The sequence below is a fragment of the Epinephelus lanceolatus genome, chromosome 18 (genome assembly GCF_041903045.1).
Source record: "Epinephelus lanceolatus isolate andai-2023 chromosome 18, ASM4190304v1, whole genome shotgun sequence".
Classification (NCBI taxonomy): domain Eukaryota; kingdom Metazoa; phylum Chordata; class Actinopteri; order Perciformes; family Serranidae; genus Epinephelus; species Epinephelus lanceolatus.
Window position 1 is genome coordinate 29,452,443 of NC_135751.1, and position 21,437 is coordinate 29,473,879.

General features: G+C 40.6%; 1 protein-coding gene across 6 annotated transcripts; it reads right to left on the reverse strand.

Moving 5' to 3' along the window:
- Nucleotides 1-821: 821 nt before the first annotated feature.
- LOC117268699 (uncharacterized) lies at nt 822-19,031 on the reverse strand. 6 transcript variants are annotated; one of them, XM_078161547.1, is made up of 22 exons: nt 18,876-19,031; nt 16,384-16,683; nt 14,380-14,700; nt 13,948-14,247; nt 13,542-13,853; nt 13,158-13,442; nt 12,678-12,977; nt 12,272-12,583; nt 11,878-12,162; nt 11,393-11,692; nt 5,854-6,174; nt 5,414-5,713; nt 5,008-5,319; nt 4,615-4,899; nt 4,130-4,429; nt 3,724-4,035; nt 3,331-3,615; nt 2,833-3,159; nt 2,322-2,630; nt 1,666-1,965; nt 1,373-1,521; nt 822-1,168 (listed from the first exon to the last, which is right to left on the reverse strand). In XM_078161547.1, exons 2-22 carry the CDS (start codon nt 16,649-16,651, stop codon nt 1,160-1,162), a joined length of 5,892 nt encoding a protein of 1,963 aa, XP_078017673.1. In that variant the 5' UTR covers nt 16,652-16,683; nt 18,876-19,031; the 3' UTR covers nt 822-1,159. The 6 variants fall into 6 exon arrangements, with proteins under 6 accessions (XP_078017673.1, XP_078017670.1, XP_078017671.1 ...); XM_078161544.1 differs by lacking the exon at nt 18,876-19,031 and adding an exon at nt 18,581-18,864; XM_078161545.1 differs by lacking the exon at nt 18,876-19,031 and adding an exon at nt 18,387-18,529.
- Nucleotides 19,032-21,437: the final 2,406 nt, after the last annotated feature.

Genomic DNA, 21,437 nt, shown 5'->3' on the forward strand with positions numbered 1-21,437 from the left:
AGTGTCGGCCACTGGGCAGTTTGCGGTTGAGTACCTCGCTCAGTGGTGCCTCAACAGCAGTTGTAGAGAGAGAAAAGTTGTCCTATATGTGTGAGGATGTTTGGGTGTTACTTGTCCCTGATTTATATGGACACACAGAAGGGGTCAAGCAAGGACCCAGAGGGAGGGAGGCTTGGCATAAGAGGATGGGAGGGTATGGGGGTGTTAGACAGGGAGACGCTCTCAGGCAGCCTGCTGGGCATGGCGCCCTGCTTCCCTGTTGCCGGTGCCTTGGCACTTAGACTGGCAGCAGCATGCTGTGACTCCATCCCAGCAACAGCGTCACAGATTTGGGCTGGCTGCCAACAGGTCCCCAGCCAATCAGGGCACACTCAGTGCCAGATCACTCCAGAGGTAGCCAATAGTACGCCTGAATGTGCTTAGTGTCATCCCTCCCAGATGTGAATTCCTTTAAACCCACAAGGTACACAAATGCAGACACAAACACGCAGCTCCAACTCAAGAGTGTGCACACATTTACAGTGACTCTGTGTGTGTATGTATGGAGAGGAGATGAGATATAAAAACAGTCTCTGTGTGTGTTTTCAAGTGAATACATCTCTGTATCATACCACTTAGTACGTCCAGTTCAAACCTGTCACCATCCTGAAATTACTACACAACTAGTGTTTGACTTAGAGGTGGCAAGTCACCACAGCTGCACGTGGAGCTTTGTCTCACTCTAGTGGACAATCTGAGTAATGCAGGGGTGCTGGTATTGTGACATGGTATATTGAGTATAAAGCATTTCCCTGAAGAGTAAATCAGAGATTATGACAAACTGTCCTTGAAATATTTCACTCTTTATTTATTTTTTTGTAAATGCAACAAGTCCAGTGATATAATATTTGCTCATTACGTTAGCATGTGAATCTTAAAATTAGAATTCAAAGCTTCATTATTTATTATTAATACACCACATACAAGCCACACCAAATATATAACATACATGCAATAAAGAAATGAATGCAGTACAAACCAGTTCCATTAAAAAAAAAAAAAATAAAAAAAAAAATAATAGCTTTAATCAAACTTTAAAACTAGTAAAACCATATGCCATCAGAAATCCTCAGGTCACATATTTGGATCATAGAATGGGATCTGTCCTGTGAGATCATCATCATTTAGTCTACAAGGAAAAAACAGGGAATGTGTCAGGAATTGGTGACAGTTTTTTGTGTGTAAAAATATATATGTAAAAAGGCTAAATCCAAACTATTGGAACATATCAGCCTTCCAAAATAAAGGCAGTATTGTAACGGGGATATTACAACCATACAAGTGAACTACAGTACTGGAAGATTACTTTAAAATACCAATTGTTGTCTCTTACCTTAATCATGGTAGCAAGGACACCATAGATGAGGGATATGAGGAAGAAAAGGAGGAAGGCGAAAGCCATATACCAGCTGTCCACACCTTTGCTGTGGTTGACATCAGTATGCCTGATGTCATCTAAGAAATTACAGTCCTCTAAGATTTCTGTGAGACAATCAAAATGAGATTTGTTAGTTAACTATTACATTGACTTTGTCACACTGGACGTACAAAGAGAAATTCCTAATAACCTTGTATGTTCAATATTTAATGTGCAAGTAAGATGTGGATCAATGGACAAACTAGCACCTGGGTTGGATACATCCAGGGATAGGGTGGTGTTTAAAATGGTGTTTGCATGTGTCACCCTGCAGGTGAAGACTGCCCCAAGGAACCTGCTGGCTTTGGACAGACGAAGGTGGCTTTGGATGCTGAACTTCCCGTCTGGGCCTCTGTGTGGTTCACTAGTGTTGTATTCCAGCAGTTCCCCAGTGTCATCAAGAAACCAGGTGATGCTAATGGACTCAGGGCTGAAGCCAAACACCAGGCACACAAGTTCACCAGAGCCCTGGAGCAAGGTAACTGAAGGTTTGCTATGGGTCACTGAGGCTGAGGAAAATAGTCAGAAAAAGAATTTAATGAATTTCTGTGTGGGGAAGGTCACAGAGCAAGAAAAGTCAAAGAACTTTTGTACTTAAATGCTTTCATAAAAATTCCCTAAAGCGATATGCTTCTCTACACAACTGCTCCTGAGCAACATAGAGGGCAGGCTGAGGTGGAGAAAACACAGTGTACAGTAAGGAAAGGATCAAAGTTTGATCAGTTTTATTTTAGCTGATATGATCAGCTAAATATATCCGAATTGGCCCCAACACTGATCCTTAGGTTTGGCTTGATTTATCTCTTTGATGTAATGAACAAATCCAGTGAAATGCAGTTTTCACTAAATGCTAATTTCAGCTCACCATACACATCCTTTATAGTGCTCTCAAAAGATGACTCATGTCTGACAACACAAGAATACGTAGACTCCTTGTCCTCAGTTTTTGATGTATTTAGTCTGCTGCTCATTGAATAAGTGCTGCTCCCTGTGTATTTCCATGCAGGACTGTTGGTGTAGACAGTTGAAGGGAGTCTCTGGTCATTCTCCTCCCAGTACACTATGATGTTAGATGGGAAAAATCCAGACACGAGGCAAATGAGCGTGAGGAAGTTAGACGTAGACAGGTCAGAGGCAGCCGGTTCTATTATCTTCACTGCTGGTGGATGCAGCTCTTGAGAAACACAAAAAGAAGACAAAATTAAATACAGCTGCAGTTGTTGCCATTTCAGTCTCATAATTTTGTCACTCACAGCCGTCACAAACGTCAAAGGGAATACTATGTTTCTGATGCAATCTTGCCTTCTTAATCTATGTTAAACACTCTACATATGCAGAAACAGCTATAAGGTATTGGTTTTTATGCACAGCACTACCTCTGCTTTTGCTTATGTGGTCCTCGTAGCCTTTGTTGGAACATCGGTGCTTTGCCTCACAAGACACTTGTTTATGTGCATGCCAATCCTCCGCTGACACACTGAGGGTGCTCCGCATTGTCTCCGTCTCATTGTTGCGACTCACTGGTGGCTCCCTATGGACATTTTGGGAATATTTCTTCCCATCTACTTTCCAGGTGACGGAGAAATCATTAAGAGAAGGGCCGACCAGCAGACACGTCACAGTCACCTGTCCCTTGTGCTGATGCTCCTGTGGTGGCGGTCCCTGAACATATACGCCAACCACCTGAGATGATGCTGGAGTTACTGAAAAACATTGTGACATTAAAGATGGAGAAAATGCAACACCTGTCAAGTAATGATGATGAGAAAAAATGTCTTAAAAGCTTAATGGATGACTCAAACAGTGTGAATGTAGATAATTTATTCTACACTTAATAAAAAAAATTATGATTATGGATTATGCTTTTATTTTACCTGAGCAGAGGCTGATGTCCTTTCTGATGTTTTTGCCCAGGGACTTGTCTGATACTTGACAAGTGAAGACCTTCCCTGTGCTCCACTCTTTGTGAGTGATTTGAAGTTGACTGGTCACTGTCACACGCCCATCTGCACCCATGCTGATGTCATTAGTTGATGGAGCTCTTTGCTGAGACTCAGAAGACCATTGAATGTGAGGGTTGAAGCCCCGTCCAGAGCATACGAGTGTCTGTGATCCTGACTCTTCACTGGGGGCCAGAAGAAGTTTCATTGACGGGTCCGCTAAATTAGGAAGGAATCAGTCTATCAGTGAAATAGTCTCTTAGAGATTATTTGACTGTGAAATGGGAAATGAACAGTCATGAAGGGAATGAAGAGTAACACTCTTACCAAAAATATTTCCAACGGAGTTTGATGTAAAATCCGCAGAGAAGCCTTGGTACACTTTACAGGTGAAACTTTTGTCTTTCTTCAAGTGCTCTGGCGGGACAGGGAAGCTTCTACTGATTGAATGCAGGCCTGGGGCTTCAGGAAGATCAACATACAGTTTTTCAGAGATGTCAGAGGTGCCAGCTTGAAAAGTGATGTACAGGTCACGTGATGAGAGTTGCGTGATGTCACACTCCAGCACAGCACTGTTCCCCTTCAGCAATTCATTAAGAGATCTCCTGATCGTGACCACAGGAGTTGTAACTGCAGGCCCTGGATGATACAGACAGAAGGAATGCATAATTTATTCTTCTGGGTGATTTGCTGTGACAAGATGTCTGATTTTCATGTTGTGTAGTCATCTTACCTGCAACATTCACAGTCTTCTCAGTGGGTGAGAAGCACTGATGTTCAGCTTTACATGTTATTAACTTTATTTTTTTCCACTCAGTTAAAGAAACCGTCACAGTACTGAATATATATGTTGAGTTTTTGTCCTGCGTCACTTGTTCACGTGGTGCATCTCCCCCATTTATCCGCCAGGTCAACTTGGCGTCAAAATCAGAGCGGACCAAACATGTTGCTTCCACGTTGGATCCTCCTGCCATCATTACTGTCTTGAAGCTGGGAATCTCCACATGGATGGAGGGAGGGGCTCTTGAATAAGCTGACAGGGAGCAAGGAAAAAGAGTCATGAAGCAATACCAGAATACTGAGCACACTATGTATATGTAAAAGATGCTTGATCAAATTCAGACTACACTGACTTCAAAGTCTGTCAAAAACAATTTTCAGGTCAGTCAGAATGTTGTCAGTAGACAGCTGGGGTTGTGACTCTTCACTTAGTTGTACCTGAGCAGAGGCTGATGTCCTTTCTGATGTTTTTGCCCAGGGACTTGTCTGATACTTGACAAGTGAAGACCTTCCCTGTGCTCCACTCTTTGTGAGTGATTTGAAGTTGACTGGTCACTGTCACACGCCCATCTGCACCCATGCTGATGTCATTAGTTGATGGAGCTCTTTGCTGAGACTCAGAAGACCATTGAATGTGAGGGTTGAAGCCCCGTCCAGAGCATACGAGTGTCTGTGATCCTGACTCTTCACTGGGGGCCAGAAGAAGTTTCATTGACGGGTCCACTAAATTAGGAAGGAATCAGTCTATCAGTGAAATAGTCTCTTAGAGATTATTTGACTGTGAAATGGGAAATGAACAGTCATGAAGGGAATGAAGAGTAACACTCTTACCAAAAATATTTCCAATGGAGTTTGATGTAAAATCCGCAGAGAAGCCTTGGTACACTTTGCAGGTGAAACTTTTACCTTTCTTCAAGTGCTCTGGCGGGACAGGGAAGCTTCTACTGATTGAATGCAGGCCTGGGGCTTCAGGAAGATCAACATACAGTTTTTCAGAGATGTCAGAGGTGCCAGCTTGAAAAGTGATGTACAGGTCACGTGATGAGAGTTGCGTGATGTCACACTCCAGCACAGCACTGTTCCCCTTCAGCAATTCATTAAAAGATCTCCTGATCGTGACCACAGGAGTTGTGACTGCAGGCCCTGGATGATACAGACAGAAGGAATGCATAATTTATTCTTCTGGGTGATTTGCTGTGACAAGATGTCTGATTTTCATGTTGTGTAGTCATCTTACCTGCAACATTCACAGTCTTCTCAGTGGGTGATAAGCACTGATGTTCAGCTTTACATGTTATTAACTTTATTTTTTTCCACTCAGTTGAAGAAACCGTCACAGTACTGAATATATATGTTGAGTTTTTGTCCTGCGTCACTTGTTCACGTGGTGCATCTCCCCCATTTATCCGCCAGGTCAACATGGCGTCAAAATCAGAGCGGACCAAACATGTTGCTTTCACAGTGGATCCTGTTGCCATCATTACAGTCTTGAAGCTGGGAATCTCCACATGGATGGAGGGAGGGGCGCTTTCATGGACTACAGGAAAAAAGTGTTTGTCCAAACATACTCATCTTGTTAAAACTTGTCCGTGTATTTCTCCATTCAGTTTATCATAAAACATTGATGATGCTTCAGAAAAATTTATACTGTGCTGTGAGACAGTTGTAAATACTTACTTTGACAAATGCTTATTGTTTTTTTATATTCCTGATCTTTGTGAGTTGACTTGCATGTAAAATTTGAGCCTCGTTCCCACTCTGTTGTTTTTGGCTCAATCTCACTGGTTAGACTGAAGGTTTTCCCCGTTCCGTCCGCACTTTGCAGCTTCGTTGGGCTTTTGGCAGGTTTTAGAGGTTGGTTGTCCTGCTTCCACTCCACACTCAGTTTGTCTGGAAAGTAGCCACTTAGGGTGCAGACAAGTCTGACTGATGAGGCCCCGACAGGGACATTGTCCCAGACAGGGTGTAATGTGATGTTTGGAGGCACAACCCGCTCTTCTGAGATAGAGGAGATCATTTCATTACTTGACTCATTGTAAACATTGGATGTAGACATTTGTAAAATAAGAGCTGATTGCAGTTTGTAGTTATACGTACCTTGAGATTTTGATCAAGTAACCAACTGTGCTGGCTCAATTCTAAGTGTCATATCTTTGTATTAAGGCTAGATGGCAGAGTTGTACTTTTACAGTGTCTGGTGTCTTAAAGTCAGGTGGAGACAGGGCTGGAGGTCTGTTGCACAGATGTCACAGCATGACAGGGCAGAGTGAGCAAGGCAAGCAGCAAGCGGAAGCATTGAGTAACACCCAGGTCCCAAAATAGTACCAAAATACAGAAGTGAAAGAATGCAGAGAGCAACGGTGCATCACAGACACCAGGTGGTGTGATTGTGCCAGTAAGAGAAACAGAGAGCGCATTTAAATATCTCATATCAGTTTACATGTGTGTTCACATAGATTGCTCATGATTTTGCTAAAGGTTTTAGTTCTCAAGTCTATTAATAATAGACTGGAGAGCTAACCAACTGTAAAACCTAAAATTTACATGATTGAGTCGAACATAGGCTGCTGATTCCAGGTGCTGGGGAGATGACCAACACAACAACATGTTACATCATAAAATACTTTAAAATACTTTTTAACGAACTAGAAAAAAAGAATTAGTATTGTTGTGAGATGTATGTGTTAAACCTTTATAGATGAAACTACAGCACTACTGGAGGAGAAAAAAGTTGGAGGAGCAACTTCAGTGGTTATCTTCATTTAAAAATTTATTTTCAAAAAGACACAAAGCTTTTGTAATTAAAATGAAAAAGGACAATTGCGCTTACTTACATGCACGACTATGAGTTTATAAGAACAAATGTGTGGAGAAAAAACTTTTTTTTTTTACAGAAAGTTCATCTTGTTTTATTTAATCTGAAAAGAGAAAAAAACATAAAAGAATATGCATTATATTATTGTAAAATAAATGTTTCAGCATTTGACAAGCAAAGTGTTACAGCTGGCTTCTGTTGTAGTTTGCTACACTTATTTATTAAGTTAATTTAGCTCTAGTAACCTATGAGAAGATTTTGGGATAATATTTAACACACAATAACAGCAACACCTGCAAAATGTAATTCAGTTCAGTATCATAGCCCTGGAATTTTAAGTAACTAGAGAATAATACATATTAAGTAAAATAAATAAATATAAACATTTGATAATAATAAATAAATAAATTAAACTAAATGAACCACAGGTTACCACAGAGTTGATTCAACATCTCTTTAGTAAATTCTTTAAAACTCTTGCTTCATGAAGGTGATTTTTATTTTAAGTTTATGATATTTCAAAGCATTCACTTGCACAGTTGTTGCTGCTTTTGTGTCCACCACCTGAACATGCATGCATCACTAATAGTTAAGCTTTTTCTGCATGCACTTTAAAAATAGTCGTATAAAGTAAAAGAATAATATGTGAAAAGACAGGCCGATCATTTCAGTTGTTGGTCAAAGTGGTAAATAAAGTAACAGCAACAAGATGTAGTCGTAATGCATGATGATATTTACTGTGGTAGTTATGATGTGATGCGTCATGATGATCATTGTAATCCTATTTGTCACTTCTCATGTAAAAGGAGTTCTACCAACCCATCTGTGTTGTTTGAATACATGAAACTGCTTACTCAGGTGTCTTTGCATAACTTTAAGATATAAACTCATTATTACCTTGAAAGCAGTGGTTCCGATGGTGAACAGCAGAGTGATAAGGAAGAGGAGGATGAAGGTGATGGCTGTGGTTACCATGTTGTCTTTCTCTGTCTCTGTGTCGCTGTTGTTTTGGTAGAACTCCACATTCCATAATTCTAGTGTATAGCAATCATTCAGTTAATACTTGGAACAAACCCAGCTTTGCACATTAGCTCATGAGACAATGACTTAACTCTATTAATTTCCTGTAGTAGGGTAATACGTTTTATAACCTCACAGGTTGGAGTGGATCTAATTAGTGAATGAGTCAGTCAGTCAGTCTAAGTATAAAATAGAAAACCACAAAGGAGAAGAACAGTCCTGCTGACGTATGCCTCGTTAATCAGTTACTACATTATTATTGTTGTACAGCGAGGCCTGATAAGTTTGCACGTCCCTCTAAAAATGTTGATTATATTGATCAAAGTTGTCCTACAATGATCCTGAATTGCTTTTGAAAGACCCCACCATTGGTGTGGCATGTATGACTTGGCTTGTGAATCAGTTATCATTTGACTAAGAGACCACACAGCCTGAGTGAGACTTTAGAGAATCATCTGTCTGTCGTTGGGGGTGCAAGGTAGAGGAAACACACATACACACAGACAAGTCACACAAACAGTGTTAATGCTCTGTCTACAAATAACAATGAACAAGTAGGATTTCTATAATGAAATTGGTGCCTGAAGTTAGTGGGGTAGTGGTGGTGTGATTTTAGTGAATGCAGTATGATGTTGTTAGTACATAGTGACAGCTACACCTAATTTGTGTTGCATTAGGATAGCACTGAGACACTACACACAATAAACATGTAGCTTGATTAAATAAAGACGTGAACAGCATGCGACATACATCAACAGAGTTGCAAAGTGCTTTTTTTTATTTTGATTTTGAATCTGCATTAAAAAGACAAACACGGTGTCATATCACAAGCAACAAACATTAAACAACAAACAGCAGAAGACACAGCGACACAGAATAACATCTACTGGGCCTTGCACGTTTCAGGGATGTTCATGTTGAGGTTGACCATGTTGGTTTTTTCAAATGTTCTGTGCCCGATGGACCTGACAATAGCTCTAGTTGTGTTGACCACAGATTCATGGTGAACTGCACAGCTGAACACAGTGTCATCATTTTTCCACTGCTGGAGGGTGAGGGTTAACTGGCCATAGGCAGAATATGATCCATCATTTTCTACAGGCGTTGTGGTATGGAACTTGTATTTTGAGTCTGCTTCCTCGTCATCGACAAGCCAAGACACATAAACTTCCCGAGGGAAGAAGTCTTTCACATAGCAAGTCAGGGTCACGGTTTCTGTTTTAATATGTTCTAGTGGAGGTAGCATAAAAACTGAAGGACACTGAGGTGGTCCTCCTGCAACATGAGAGAACAATTAGGGCTCCTGCTATAGATAAAAGTTCCCACAGTACTGTACAAAATCTCTGCTACAAAATACACTTAGAACTTACACTCCTTAACATGTTTGATGGCATGACAAGAGGAATTAAACACAGGCTTTTAGTGCACAATTGTTGATTATTTTTCTTACCAATCATCCTTTTGTAGATTTCCTTACGTGGCTCTATCCAGTCTTCATGTTCAACAATGCAGATGAACTTTTCTCCCTGTCTCCATTCTTCAAATGTGATGGGAAGTAAAGCGACGTATGTACCTTTGTGTCCTGCAGGGGGCTTCACTGGAACAGCATCAGGTATTTCTTTTCCATCATGGGTCTCCCAGAAAATCTTTTGGACAGGTGGTTTGTTTATATTGACTTGACATATTACATCTCCCTTTCCGTTTAAAACAAAGTCCTCCATTGTTGGTTCTATGATCATTACTTCCACATCTGCTTCCATGCATCCTGAATCTGTTAAATGAGGAATTATTAAGCAATTATTGAACAAAAATGGCTGCAAAATTACAAGAATTGAAATTATATTTACACAAATACTTCAAAGAAAAAGTAGCAATTTACTCACCATGTCCATTTATACAAAAGTCTTTGGTCGCAGATGAATTCACATACGTTGGACCTTGTTCACCTTTCCCCATAAATTCACATGTAAACGTATTGGTGTCAGTCCACTCACTTGATGGCACTGTCAGAAAACTTGCTGCACTGTACAGTGTTCCATTCTCTGCCTTTTTTTCATCAAAAGGTGTTTTGATGTTGGTTATTCCAGTGGTGATTTCTGCTTCATTTTTCAGCCATTTGAACTCAAAATCTTTTGGTGAAAAATCTTTGGCAAAGCAGGAGAGGGTAGTCTCGGTGCCCTCATCAGAACAGGTCATTACTTTAAGAGTTGGCAACTGATATAAATCCCCTGAAAAACAAACATATACACAAATATATGTATGCAGAAGCAAGGAATCACTTATGTATATATATATGCAGAAGCAAAGGTGAACAATGTGCTACAGTGCTCATGTAATCTAGATTTACTATAGACTTAGAATATAACTGAGTTTATGACTTCACTGAACTACTGCATGTTATGCAACTTGCACACATGTATGCACATAGTGATTCCACTCCTCTAACTGACATAATTTGTGGCTTGTTACTAAATTGTGCAGAAAGAGTCAAAAAGAAAAGATTTTCATGGTAAGAAAATTAGATAATTTAACAGCAGAGCTTTAATGCTCGCTTCTGCATATACATTGAGTGTTTGGGCAAGCGAACACAGAGTGAATGTTAGTCATCAACATGCAGTGAAAATGGAGGCAGACGTTAGGAGGAACCAGGATTAAGCAGATAGACGGAAAGAAGCAGAACACAATAATCTATTCTCGGACAGGTGCAGAAGACATATAATTAGTCCAGAATGAAATCAACAGTCAGCAGCTGAGCTTCAGCCTTCTCATTCCACCTCACTGTTTGGTTTGCTTACAGATTCTAACATTAAAAACATTTAAGGAGATTTCACACAAATTTAATTTGATAACAGTTGTATTTTAGTTTTATGCTCTTCTCTGTGTTCATGTTACTTTTAAATGATATGTTGAAGCATTTAAAAAAAAAAAAAATCCCGTCACAATATTCAGCATAAGCAGCTCAGGCTAAATTGGTAAAGTCTGACTCTAATAACATGTCTCAGGAAAACTTACAAAATCAACACTTATAGCACAGATTGTGCTGTACAAATGTGATTATTGTTAAATTATTATGACAACAAAAGGTTTTTTAACTTCTAAATTAACTTTGTTATTTGACATAGATCACCAAATTATCTTGAAAAGAACTTAATATTTTATCCTTATCATGAGTAGCCTTGTAGCACTTTGTTTACTGCATTGTAAAATGTCAAACTTTCTCTGACTGAAGATATTCTGTTTAATACTGTAATCTACCTTAATTTAGTATGACATTATTAATTAGTTATTATTACAGAATTGTATCATTAAGAAACTGAATTTAAAACCCTTTAACTTTATTGTGACAAGATGTCTGATTTTCATGTTGTGTAGTCATCTTACCTGCAACAATCACAGTCTTCTCAGTGGGTGAGAAGCACTGATGTTCAGCTTTACATGTTATTAACTTTATTTTTTTCCACTCAGTTGAAGAAACGGTCACAGTACTGAATATGTAAGTTGAGTTTTTGTCCTGCGTCACTTGGACATGTGTTGCATCTTCCCCATTTATCCGCCAGGTCAACTTGGCGTCAAAATCAGAGCGGACCAAACATGTTGCTTCCACATTGGATCCTCCTGCCATCATTACTGTCTTGAAGCTGGGAATCTCCACATGGATGGAGGGAGGCGCTCTTGAATAAGCTGACAGGGAGCAAGGAAAAAGAATCATGAAGCAATACCAGAATACTGAGCACACTATGTATATGTAAAAGATGCTTGATCAAATTCAGACTACACTGACTTCAAAGTCTGTCAAAAACAATTTTCAGGTCAGTCAGAATGTTGTCAGTAGACAGCTGGGGTTGTGACTCTTCACTTAGTTGTACCTGAGCAGAGGCTGATGTCCTTTCTGATGTTTTTGCCCAGGGACTTGTCTGATACTTGACAAGTGAAGACCTTCCCTGTGCTCCACTCTTTGTGAGTGATTTGAAGTTGACTGGTCACTGTCACACACCCATCTGCACCCATGCTGATGTCATTAGTTGATGGAGCTCTTTGCTGAGACTCAGAAGACCATTGAATTTGAGGGTTGAAGCCCCGTCCAGAGCATACGAGTGTCTGTGATCCTGACTCTTCACTGGGGGCCAGAAGAAGTTTCATTGACGGGTCCGCTAAATTAGGAAGGAATCAGTCTATCAGTGAAATAGTCTCTTTAGAGATTATTTGACTGTGAAATGGGAAATGAACAGTCATGAAGGGAATGAAAAGTAACACTCTTACCAAAAATATTTCCAATGGAGTTTGATGTAAAATCCGCAGAGAAGCCTTGGTACACTTTGCAGGTGAAACTTTTGTCTTTCTTCAAGTGCTCTGGCGGGACAGGGAAGCTTCTACTGATTGAATGCAGGCCTGGGGCTTCAGGAAGATCAACATACAGTTTTTCAGAGATGTCAGAGGTGCCAGCTTGAAAAGTGATGTACAGGTCACGTGATGAGAGTCCTGTGACATCACACTCCAGCACAGCACTGTTCCCCTTCAGCAATTCATTAAGAGATCTCCTGATCGTGACCACAGGAGTTGTAACTGCAGGCCCTGGATGATACAGACAGAAGGAATGCAGAATTTATTCTTCTGGGTGATTTGCTGTGACAAGATGTTTGATTTTCATGTTGTGTAGTCATCTTACCTGCAACATTCACAGTCTTCTCAGTGGGTGAGAAGCACTGATGTTCAGCTTTACATGTTATTAACTTTATTTTTTTCCACTCAGTTGAAGAAACGGTCACAGTACTGAATATGTAAGTTGAGTTTTTGTCCTGCGTCACTTGGACATGTGTTGCATCTCCCCCATTTATCCGCCAGGTCAACTTGGCATCAAAATCAGAGCGGACCAAACAAGTTGCTTCCACGTTGAATCCTGTTGCCATCATTACTGTCTTGAAGCTGGGAATCTCCACATGGATGGAGGGAGGGGCTCTTGAATAAGCTGATAGGGAGCAAGGAAAAAGAATCATGAAGCAATACCAGAATACTGAGTGAACTATGTATATGTAAAAGATGCTTGATCAAATTCAGACTACACTGACTTCAAAGTCTGTCAAAAACAATTTTCAGGTCAGTCAGAATGTTGTCAGTAGACAGCTGGGGTTGTACCACTTAGTTGTACCTGAGCAGAGGCTGATGTCCTTTCTGATGTTTTTGCCCAGGGACTTGTCTGATACTTGACAAGTGAAGACCTTCCCTGTGCTCCACTCTTTGTGAGTGATTTGAAGTTGACTGGTCACTGTCACACGCCCATCTGCACCCATGCTGATGTCATTAGTTGATGGAGCTCTTTGCTGAGACTCAGAAGACCATTGAATTTGAGGGTTGAAGCCCTGTCCAGAGCATACGAGTGTCTGTGATCCTGACTCTTCACTGGGGGCCAGAAGGAGTTTCATTGACGGGTCCGCTAAATTAGGAAGGAATCAGTCTATCAGTGAAATAGTCTCTTAGAGATTATTTGACTGTGAAATGAACAGTCATGAAGGGAATGAAGAGTAACACTCACCAAAAATATTTCCAATGGAGTTTGATGTAAACTCCGCAGAGAAGCCTTGGTACACTTTGCAGGTGAATCTTTTGCCTTTCCTCAAGTGCTCTGGCGGGACAGGGAAGCTTCTACTGATTGAATGCAGGCCTGGGGCTTCAGGAAGATCAACATACAGTTTTTCAGAGATGTCAGAGGTGCCAGCTTGAAAAGTGATGTACAGGTCATGTGCTGAGAGTCCTGTGACGTCACACTCCAGCACAGCACTGTTCCCCTTCAGCAATTCATTAAAAGATCTCCTGATCGTGACCACAGGAGTTGTAACTGCAGGCCCTGGATGATACAGACAGAAGGAATGCAGAATTTATTCTTCTGGGTGATTTGCTGTGACAAGATGTCTGATTTTCATGTTGTGTAGTCATCTTACCTGCAACATTCACAGTCTTCTCAGTGGGTGAGAAGCACTGATGTTCAGCTCTACATGTTATTAACTTTATTTTTTTCCACTCAGTTGAAGAAACTGTCACAGTACTGAATATATATGTTGAGTTTTTGTCCTGCGTCACTTGTTCACGTGGTGCATCTCCCCCATTTATCCGCCAGGTCAACTTGGCGTCAAAATCAGAGCGGACCAAACATGTTGCTTTCACAGTGGATCCTGTTGCCATTATTACGGTCTTGAAGCTGGGAATCTCCACATGGATGGAGGGAGGGGCGCTTTCATGGACTGAAGGAAAAAAGTGTTTGTCCAAACATACTCATCTTGTTAAAACTTCTCCATTCAGTTTATCATAAAACATTGATGATGCATCAGAAACATTTATACTGTGCTGTGAGACAGTTAGCTGTAAATACTTACTTTGACAAATGCTTATTGTTTTTTTATATTCCTGATCTTTGTGAGTTGACTTGCATGTAAACTTTGAGCCTCGTTCCCACTCTGTTGTTTTTGGCTCAATCTCACTGGTTAGACTGAAGGTTTTCCCCGTTCCGTCCGCACTCTGCAGCTTTGTTGGGCTTTTGGCAGGTTGTAGACGTTGGTTGTCCCGCTTCCACTCCACACTCAGTTTGTCTGGAAAGTAGCCACTTAGGGTGCAGACAAGTCTGACTGATGAGGCCCCGACAGGGACATTGTCCCAGACAGGGTGTAATGTGATGTTTGGAGGCACAACCCGCTCTTCTGAGATAGAGAAGAGATCATTTCATTACTTGACTCATTGTAAACATTGGATGTAGACATTTGTAAAATAAGAGCTGATTGCAGTTTGTAGTTATATGTACCTTGAGATTTTGATCAAGTAACCAACTGTGCTGGCTCAATTCTAATTGTCATATCTTTGTATTAAAGGACAACTTCGGTATTTTTCAACCTGGGCTCTATTTCCCCATGTGTATGTGTGCGTATGATTCATGGGTACCACTTGTTCTAAAATTGGTTCAGTTTTGATGCGCGAAACAAGCTAAAGCGGTAATGGGGGCAAATGCGTTCTGTATAAACGTGTTTTTTTTTCGCCACTGACCGGTTCAGATCACCAGTGCTATCTCTGTAAATAGCATATTGTAGCGGCCCTGGGGCAGTGGTGAGTGTGAATGAGTGGGGTCAGCTGTCAGTCAGTGTTGGAGCAGAGAGAGGGAGGGCGGCCCCGCTGGGTGCTGTAAGTGAGTATGTGTGTATGAAGTGTGTGTTACGCTAGAAGAGTCAGAGGACGGAGTCTTTTACGTGCTACCCCCTGGAGTGTTACCAGAGTTTTTGGAGTGCTCAAATAAACGGGCCTTTTTCCCGAACGCAAGAACAGGATGTCGCGCAACACCCCGTACAGCTTTCATAGGCTGCCTTTGTTGGACGGCGAGATGCTGAAGTTGTGGCTAGTTGTGCTACAAATGGATGCTAACACTCCTCTCCAGACACTGTGCCTTGCAGACCATCGGGTCTGCAGTGCTCACTTCTCCCAACATGACTACTGCTAGCCGAAGAAAAGAAGACATCCAATCCCGAAACACCTCTTCCTCAAGAAAATGGTTGTCCCACGAGTAGAGAGAGCTACAGACACAGTGGAGCAACGCTCGTGACATCACACAGCCCAGAGGTAAGGGAAAGGCTAGTATGCCATTTACAGAGATAACACTGGTGATCTGAAACGGTCAGTGGCGAAAAAACACACACTTCATACACACATACTCATTTATGGGCCGCCGTACCCCTCTCTGCTCCAACACTGACTGACAGCTGACTCCACTCATTCACACTCACCACTGCCCCAGGGCTTCTACAATATGCTATCTACAGAGATAGCACTGGCGATCTGAACCGGTCAGTGGCGAAAAAAAGCACTTTTATACGGGATGCACTTGCCCCCATTACCATTTTAGCTTGTTTCGTGCATCAAAACTGAACCAATTTTAGAACGAGTGGTACCCATGAATCATACGCACACATACACATGGGGAAATAGAGCCCAGGTTGAAAAATACTGAAGTTGTCCTTTAGGGCTAGATGGCAGAGTTGTACTTTTACAGTGTCTGGAGTCTTAAAGTCAGGTGGAGACAGGGCTGGAGGTCTGATGCACAGATGTCACAGCATGACAGGGCAGAGTGATCAGGGCAAGCAGCAAGTGGAAGCATTGAGTAACACCCAGGTCCCGAAAAAGTACCAAAATACAGAAGTGAAAGAATGCAGAGAGCAACAGTGCATCACAGACACCAGGTGTGAGGTGTGGTTGTGCCAGTAAGAGAAACAGAGAATTAAAAACCCTTTAAATTGTTGCATAATTATAAAATATGTCAACATTTCCAACATGCAAAACTACTAGATTTCAAATCAACAATTAAAAAAGACATTTTTAAGACTTAGCATAGGGCTTACTTGGCTTTGTGATAATAACATGTTGATTTCCCGCTGTATGTGTCACAACACATCTGAAGGATTTCAGGGCATCCCAGTCCTGTTTTCTCACTTTGACTTGACTTATTCCAGTATAAAGGTTGTCTTTCAGTACTGGAGGGTACTGAATGAAGTCTGTCAAGGCAGCCCCATTTACTATGTTCCATGAGTAGGTCAGTGAGGAGGGTGTGAAGCCGGTGGCAAGGCAACCAAGAGTGACCGTGTTTCCAGTCCCAGAACCACATTGCATCAGAGGAAACACAGTTGGTGCATTTGGAGTGGCTGAGAAAGTAAAAACATACGTGTAATTAAACTAGCAAAATTAACAACAACATCACAGACTTTTTTTTAACCAAGCATGAGTTAAAACTGAGAAGACAACTGGGTAGATCAGCAGTGTAAAAAAGCACATTGAAGGCGATAACTTTTATCATTTGTCCTCCATACAGAGACTTTCCCTATTTCAGTTATTTAATGCTGTTATTTGTTCACCTCACTCAATAATAGTATGAGTCATTTTTGTTAGTGTACATACAAATCAATAAATAATTTTAAATACACAACTTTGACAGTAATCACGAGTCATTTTTTAAATTGAAGTGATGACGCTATAAAGTCGGTTACCATCCATTAAATGAGTTGACGTCTTATTGTTGCAAAAATTACTACTTTATGCCAAATTCAGCAGTTGTGTGAGAGATTAAAGAGAATTCTTACCTGATGAAACAGTTACCATTGTACCCTTTCCCCAGTAGTCAAAAGCAGCGTAGTAGCACAATGCTGAATCTACTTATCTGTTAGTATCAAAAGGCTACACCTAATGGCCCGCTCAAAAAGTCTGCCTTGATATTTAATTGATCCCACTAACTTATACAATACACTTAAATAACCCAGAATACACTAGCCATAAAATACACCAGTGTGTCCTACTGAAAATATTGCTGTTTGACTTTTCACAGTACATACTGTATTAAAATGTTTTACTTTTGAAGTGAGACTTGACACGTTTCGAAATTAATTTAAACATGAAATTTTAAAAATGAAAAATATCCTGGTGTAGATTTTAAACGGTACAAATCTACCCTGATGACAATGTTACTGAGAACACTGCTGTTTGACTTTCCATAGTACATACCGCAGTAAAACGCTTTAGTTTTAAAGTAAGACTTGACGCTTTGAGAAATCAACTTAAACATAAAATTTAAAAAATGAAAAATATCCTGCTGTAGGTTTTAAACAGTACAAATCTTACCTGATGACACTGTTACCATGGTGCCTTTTCCCCAGTAGTCGAAAGCCCAGTTGTCACAGTTAAGAGAGCCAATTCACACTTCTCACAAAAACTCATTACCGTAATATCCCATTACTTCATGTCATACAATTTGGTATCGGCACCAGATAAAATCAAAATAAAATATGTCCCCGTCAATAGACCTAAGTTCCAACTGAACTTAATAGTTTGAAGCTTTTCACAAATTCATCGTCAGGCTACAGAACACCGTTGGCTTTCTTATTACCGGCCAACAGTTGTGACGACATGAAACTTTTAATAAATATTTTAGTAATGGGATTACAAAATTCCTTCTCTAATCAGAAATATTAAGATTACATACCTGAGGTGACGGTGACCGTGGTGCCTTTTCCCCAGTAGTCAAAAGCGTAGTCACAGTTCAACAAATTACCAACCACTGCATACAAAAACCTGTTCCCTAATATCTACACTGTCCATAGTCGGTTATTTTCTGGCAATCTACCCTACAAGATATTAACCTTGGTTTTTGGAAATAAGGTTTCAGAAAATGGAACGAAACCTGATTTTCACAACCGAAATTTGGATCGAGTCCACCAATTACGACACATTTAACATACAGTATCCCAGAAAGGAAAGAACTGCAAGGTGTCACAACTTGATCTCTCAAAAAATACCAATTCTGTGTTTAAATCAAAACGTAAACAACAGAGAAAGAAAAATAAAAGTGGCTTACCAGATGTGACTGTGACAGTCGTGCCTTTCCCCCAGTAGTCAAAAGCATCGTCACAGTGTCATATGTCAATACATCCAACATACAAAAACAAGCACCTTAAAGACGCTGTTGACGCCACCAAGGTCTAAATATGTTCTATTAAAAAGTATAAATACTACACTTTCAATATGAAGACAAATAAAGCTATTTTTTACCTGATGTGACGGTCACGGTTGTTCCTTTTCCCCAGTAGTCAAAGTAGTAGTCACAGTGATAGATTTCAATTGCGCTTTAGTACAAAAATATCTTGCAGCGTCTAACATCTAATAAATGATTGTACTTGTTCAGTAAACCACTGATTATGCCTAACATTTAGCCTGAGCTCTTGTTTTTGCTGCAGACTAGATCCCACTTTAAGTGCAGTTGAAATCAACACAATTTTAATTAAAAAAAAAAAAACAGAAAAATGTTGAATTCTTTTCACTCGAAATACATTTGATCATTACTCACCAGAAGTCACTGTGACTTGTGTTCCTTTCCCCCAGTAGTCAAAGTAGCTGTCACAGTTACATATTAAAATCTGCTTCTAATGCAAATACCAAAAATGTTGTTTAAAGCAAGAAAAGGACACGTTTCACTGATTAAGCAGTTCCCACTGTAATATTTATTAACCACTTCCCTTGAGATATTCATTTCCTGTGGTCTGGGTTACATAAAATGAGGTCTGTTTGTCAACGGTTGGTGAACACTTCCCCTTTATCAGACCCTCCTGTCAGCTCCAGTTCCTGCAGCATGACCTTGATTCAGCCACATTACTATTAAGCTTGATATAACTTAGTGATGTAGAGCTCTGTTACGCTTCACTTGAATTATCATACCAACTTCAATCAGCTGTATTGTCCACCCTGGAGGTATCCAATGTTTTAGTCCATTTTAATTAGAGGTGGGACAAAATGTCATTACTGGAATATATCATATTACTTCCTCTTGTGATATTAATACACTGTCGCCAAGTATTTATATATTTTTTTTAAACCTGCAGTTGCTCTAAACAGATTCCCCACACCAATTCAACTTACCAGAGTCCCTACTCCAATTAACTTAACAAACAAAATCGATGAAGACCACACAATATGCAATAATTGTCTTACAAGTTTAGTTCACAGGCAACACAACAAACATAGCCACCTGATTCTTCATCATCCTGATCTCGTTGTGGAGAAAACGGCTAACGCCACCACAGATATAAGTCAGCCTATATATTAATGAAAGCTTCCTTGTATATCCCTGATGGCTTCCAGTGTTACTAAGTTTATTGCTGGGTTTATTTTTTACACTTGGACACACTTTATTAGGGACACCTGTTCAATGGCTCGTTAACGCAAATAGCTAATAAGCCCATCACATGGCAGCACCTTAATGCATTTAAGGCATGTAGACACGGTCAAGACAACCTGCTGAAGTTCAAACCAAGCACCAGAATGGAAAGGTGAATTAAGTGACTCTGAACGTGGCATGGTTGTTGGTGCCGGACGGGCTGGTCTGAGTATTTCAGAAACTGCTGATCTACTGGGATTTTCACACACAACCATCTCTAGGGTTTACAGAGGATGGTCCCAAAAAGAGAAAATATCCAGTGAGCAGCAGTTCTCTGGGTGAAAATGCCTTGTTGATGCCAGAGGTCAGAGGAGAATGGCCGGACTGGTTCAAGATGATAGAAAGGCAACAGTAACTCAAATAACCACTGGTTACAACCAAGGTCTACAGAAGACCATCTCTGAACCAACAACACGTCCAACCTTGAAGCAGATGGGCTACAGCAGCAGAAGACCACACCAGGTGCCACTCCTGTCAGCTAACAACAGGAAACTGAGGCTATAGTTCACACAGGCTCAGCAAAACTGGACAATAGAAGTTTTGAAAAATGTTGCCTGGTCTGATGAGTCTGGATTTCTGCTGCAACATTCAGATGGTAGGGTCAGAATTTGGTGTAAACAACATGAAAGCATGGATCCATCCTGCCTTGTGTCAACGGTTCAGGCTGGTGGTGGTGGTGTAATGGTGTGGGGGATATTTTCTTGGCACACTTTGGGCCCCTTAGTACCAACTGAGCATGGTTTAAACACCACACCTGAGTATTGTTGCTGACCGTGTCCATCTCTTTATGACCACAGTGTACCATCTTCTGATGGCTACTTCCAGCAGGATAACACACCATGTCACAAAGCTCAAATCATCCCAAACTGGTTTCTTGAACATGACAATGAGTTCACTGTACTCCAGTGGCCTGGATGTGGTGGAAAGGGAAATTTGCATCATGGATGTGCAGCCGACAAATCTGCAGCAACTGTGTGATGTCATCATGTCAATATGGACCAGAATCTCTGAGGAATGTTTGCAGCACCTTGTTGAATCTATGTCATGAAGAATTAAGGCAGCTCTGAAGGCAAAAGGGGTCCAACAGGTGCGAGCAAGGTGTACCTAATAAAGTGGCCATCAAAGAAGTATTTAGCTAAGACTATATGCACTTCTTTGTGCATTGTTTCATCTCAGTTGCCAAATTCTGTGAACCTGACACCATAATGCAGTGAATAAATACATCTTTACTATATAATGGTGAAAACTCTATCTGTGGGTGTGTCTGTGTGTCTGTTCCATGTTTTTCTCCTCACTGACTTGGTCAGTCCATGTGAAATTTGGCACAGTGGTAGAGGGTCATGGGAGGATGCGAATGTAGCTATATTACATCAATTGGCCAAAGGGGGGCGCTATAGCAACCGATTGAAATTGCAAACTTTGAATGGGCATACAGTGCCCTCCAAAAGTATTGGAACAGTGAGTCCAATTCGTTTACTTTTGTTGCAGACTGAAAACATTTGGGTTTGACATCAAAAGATGAATATGAGACAAGAGATCAACATTTCAGCTTTTATTTCCAGGTATTTACATCTGGATCTGATACACAACTTAGAAGATAGCATTATTTGTAATGGAACACAAAATTTTTAGGTGAGCAAAAGTATTGGAACGTATAAACTTAAAATAGATTAAAGTGAATGAGACTTAATATTT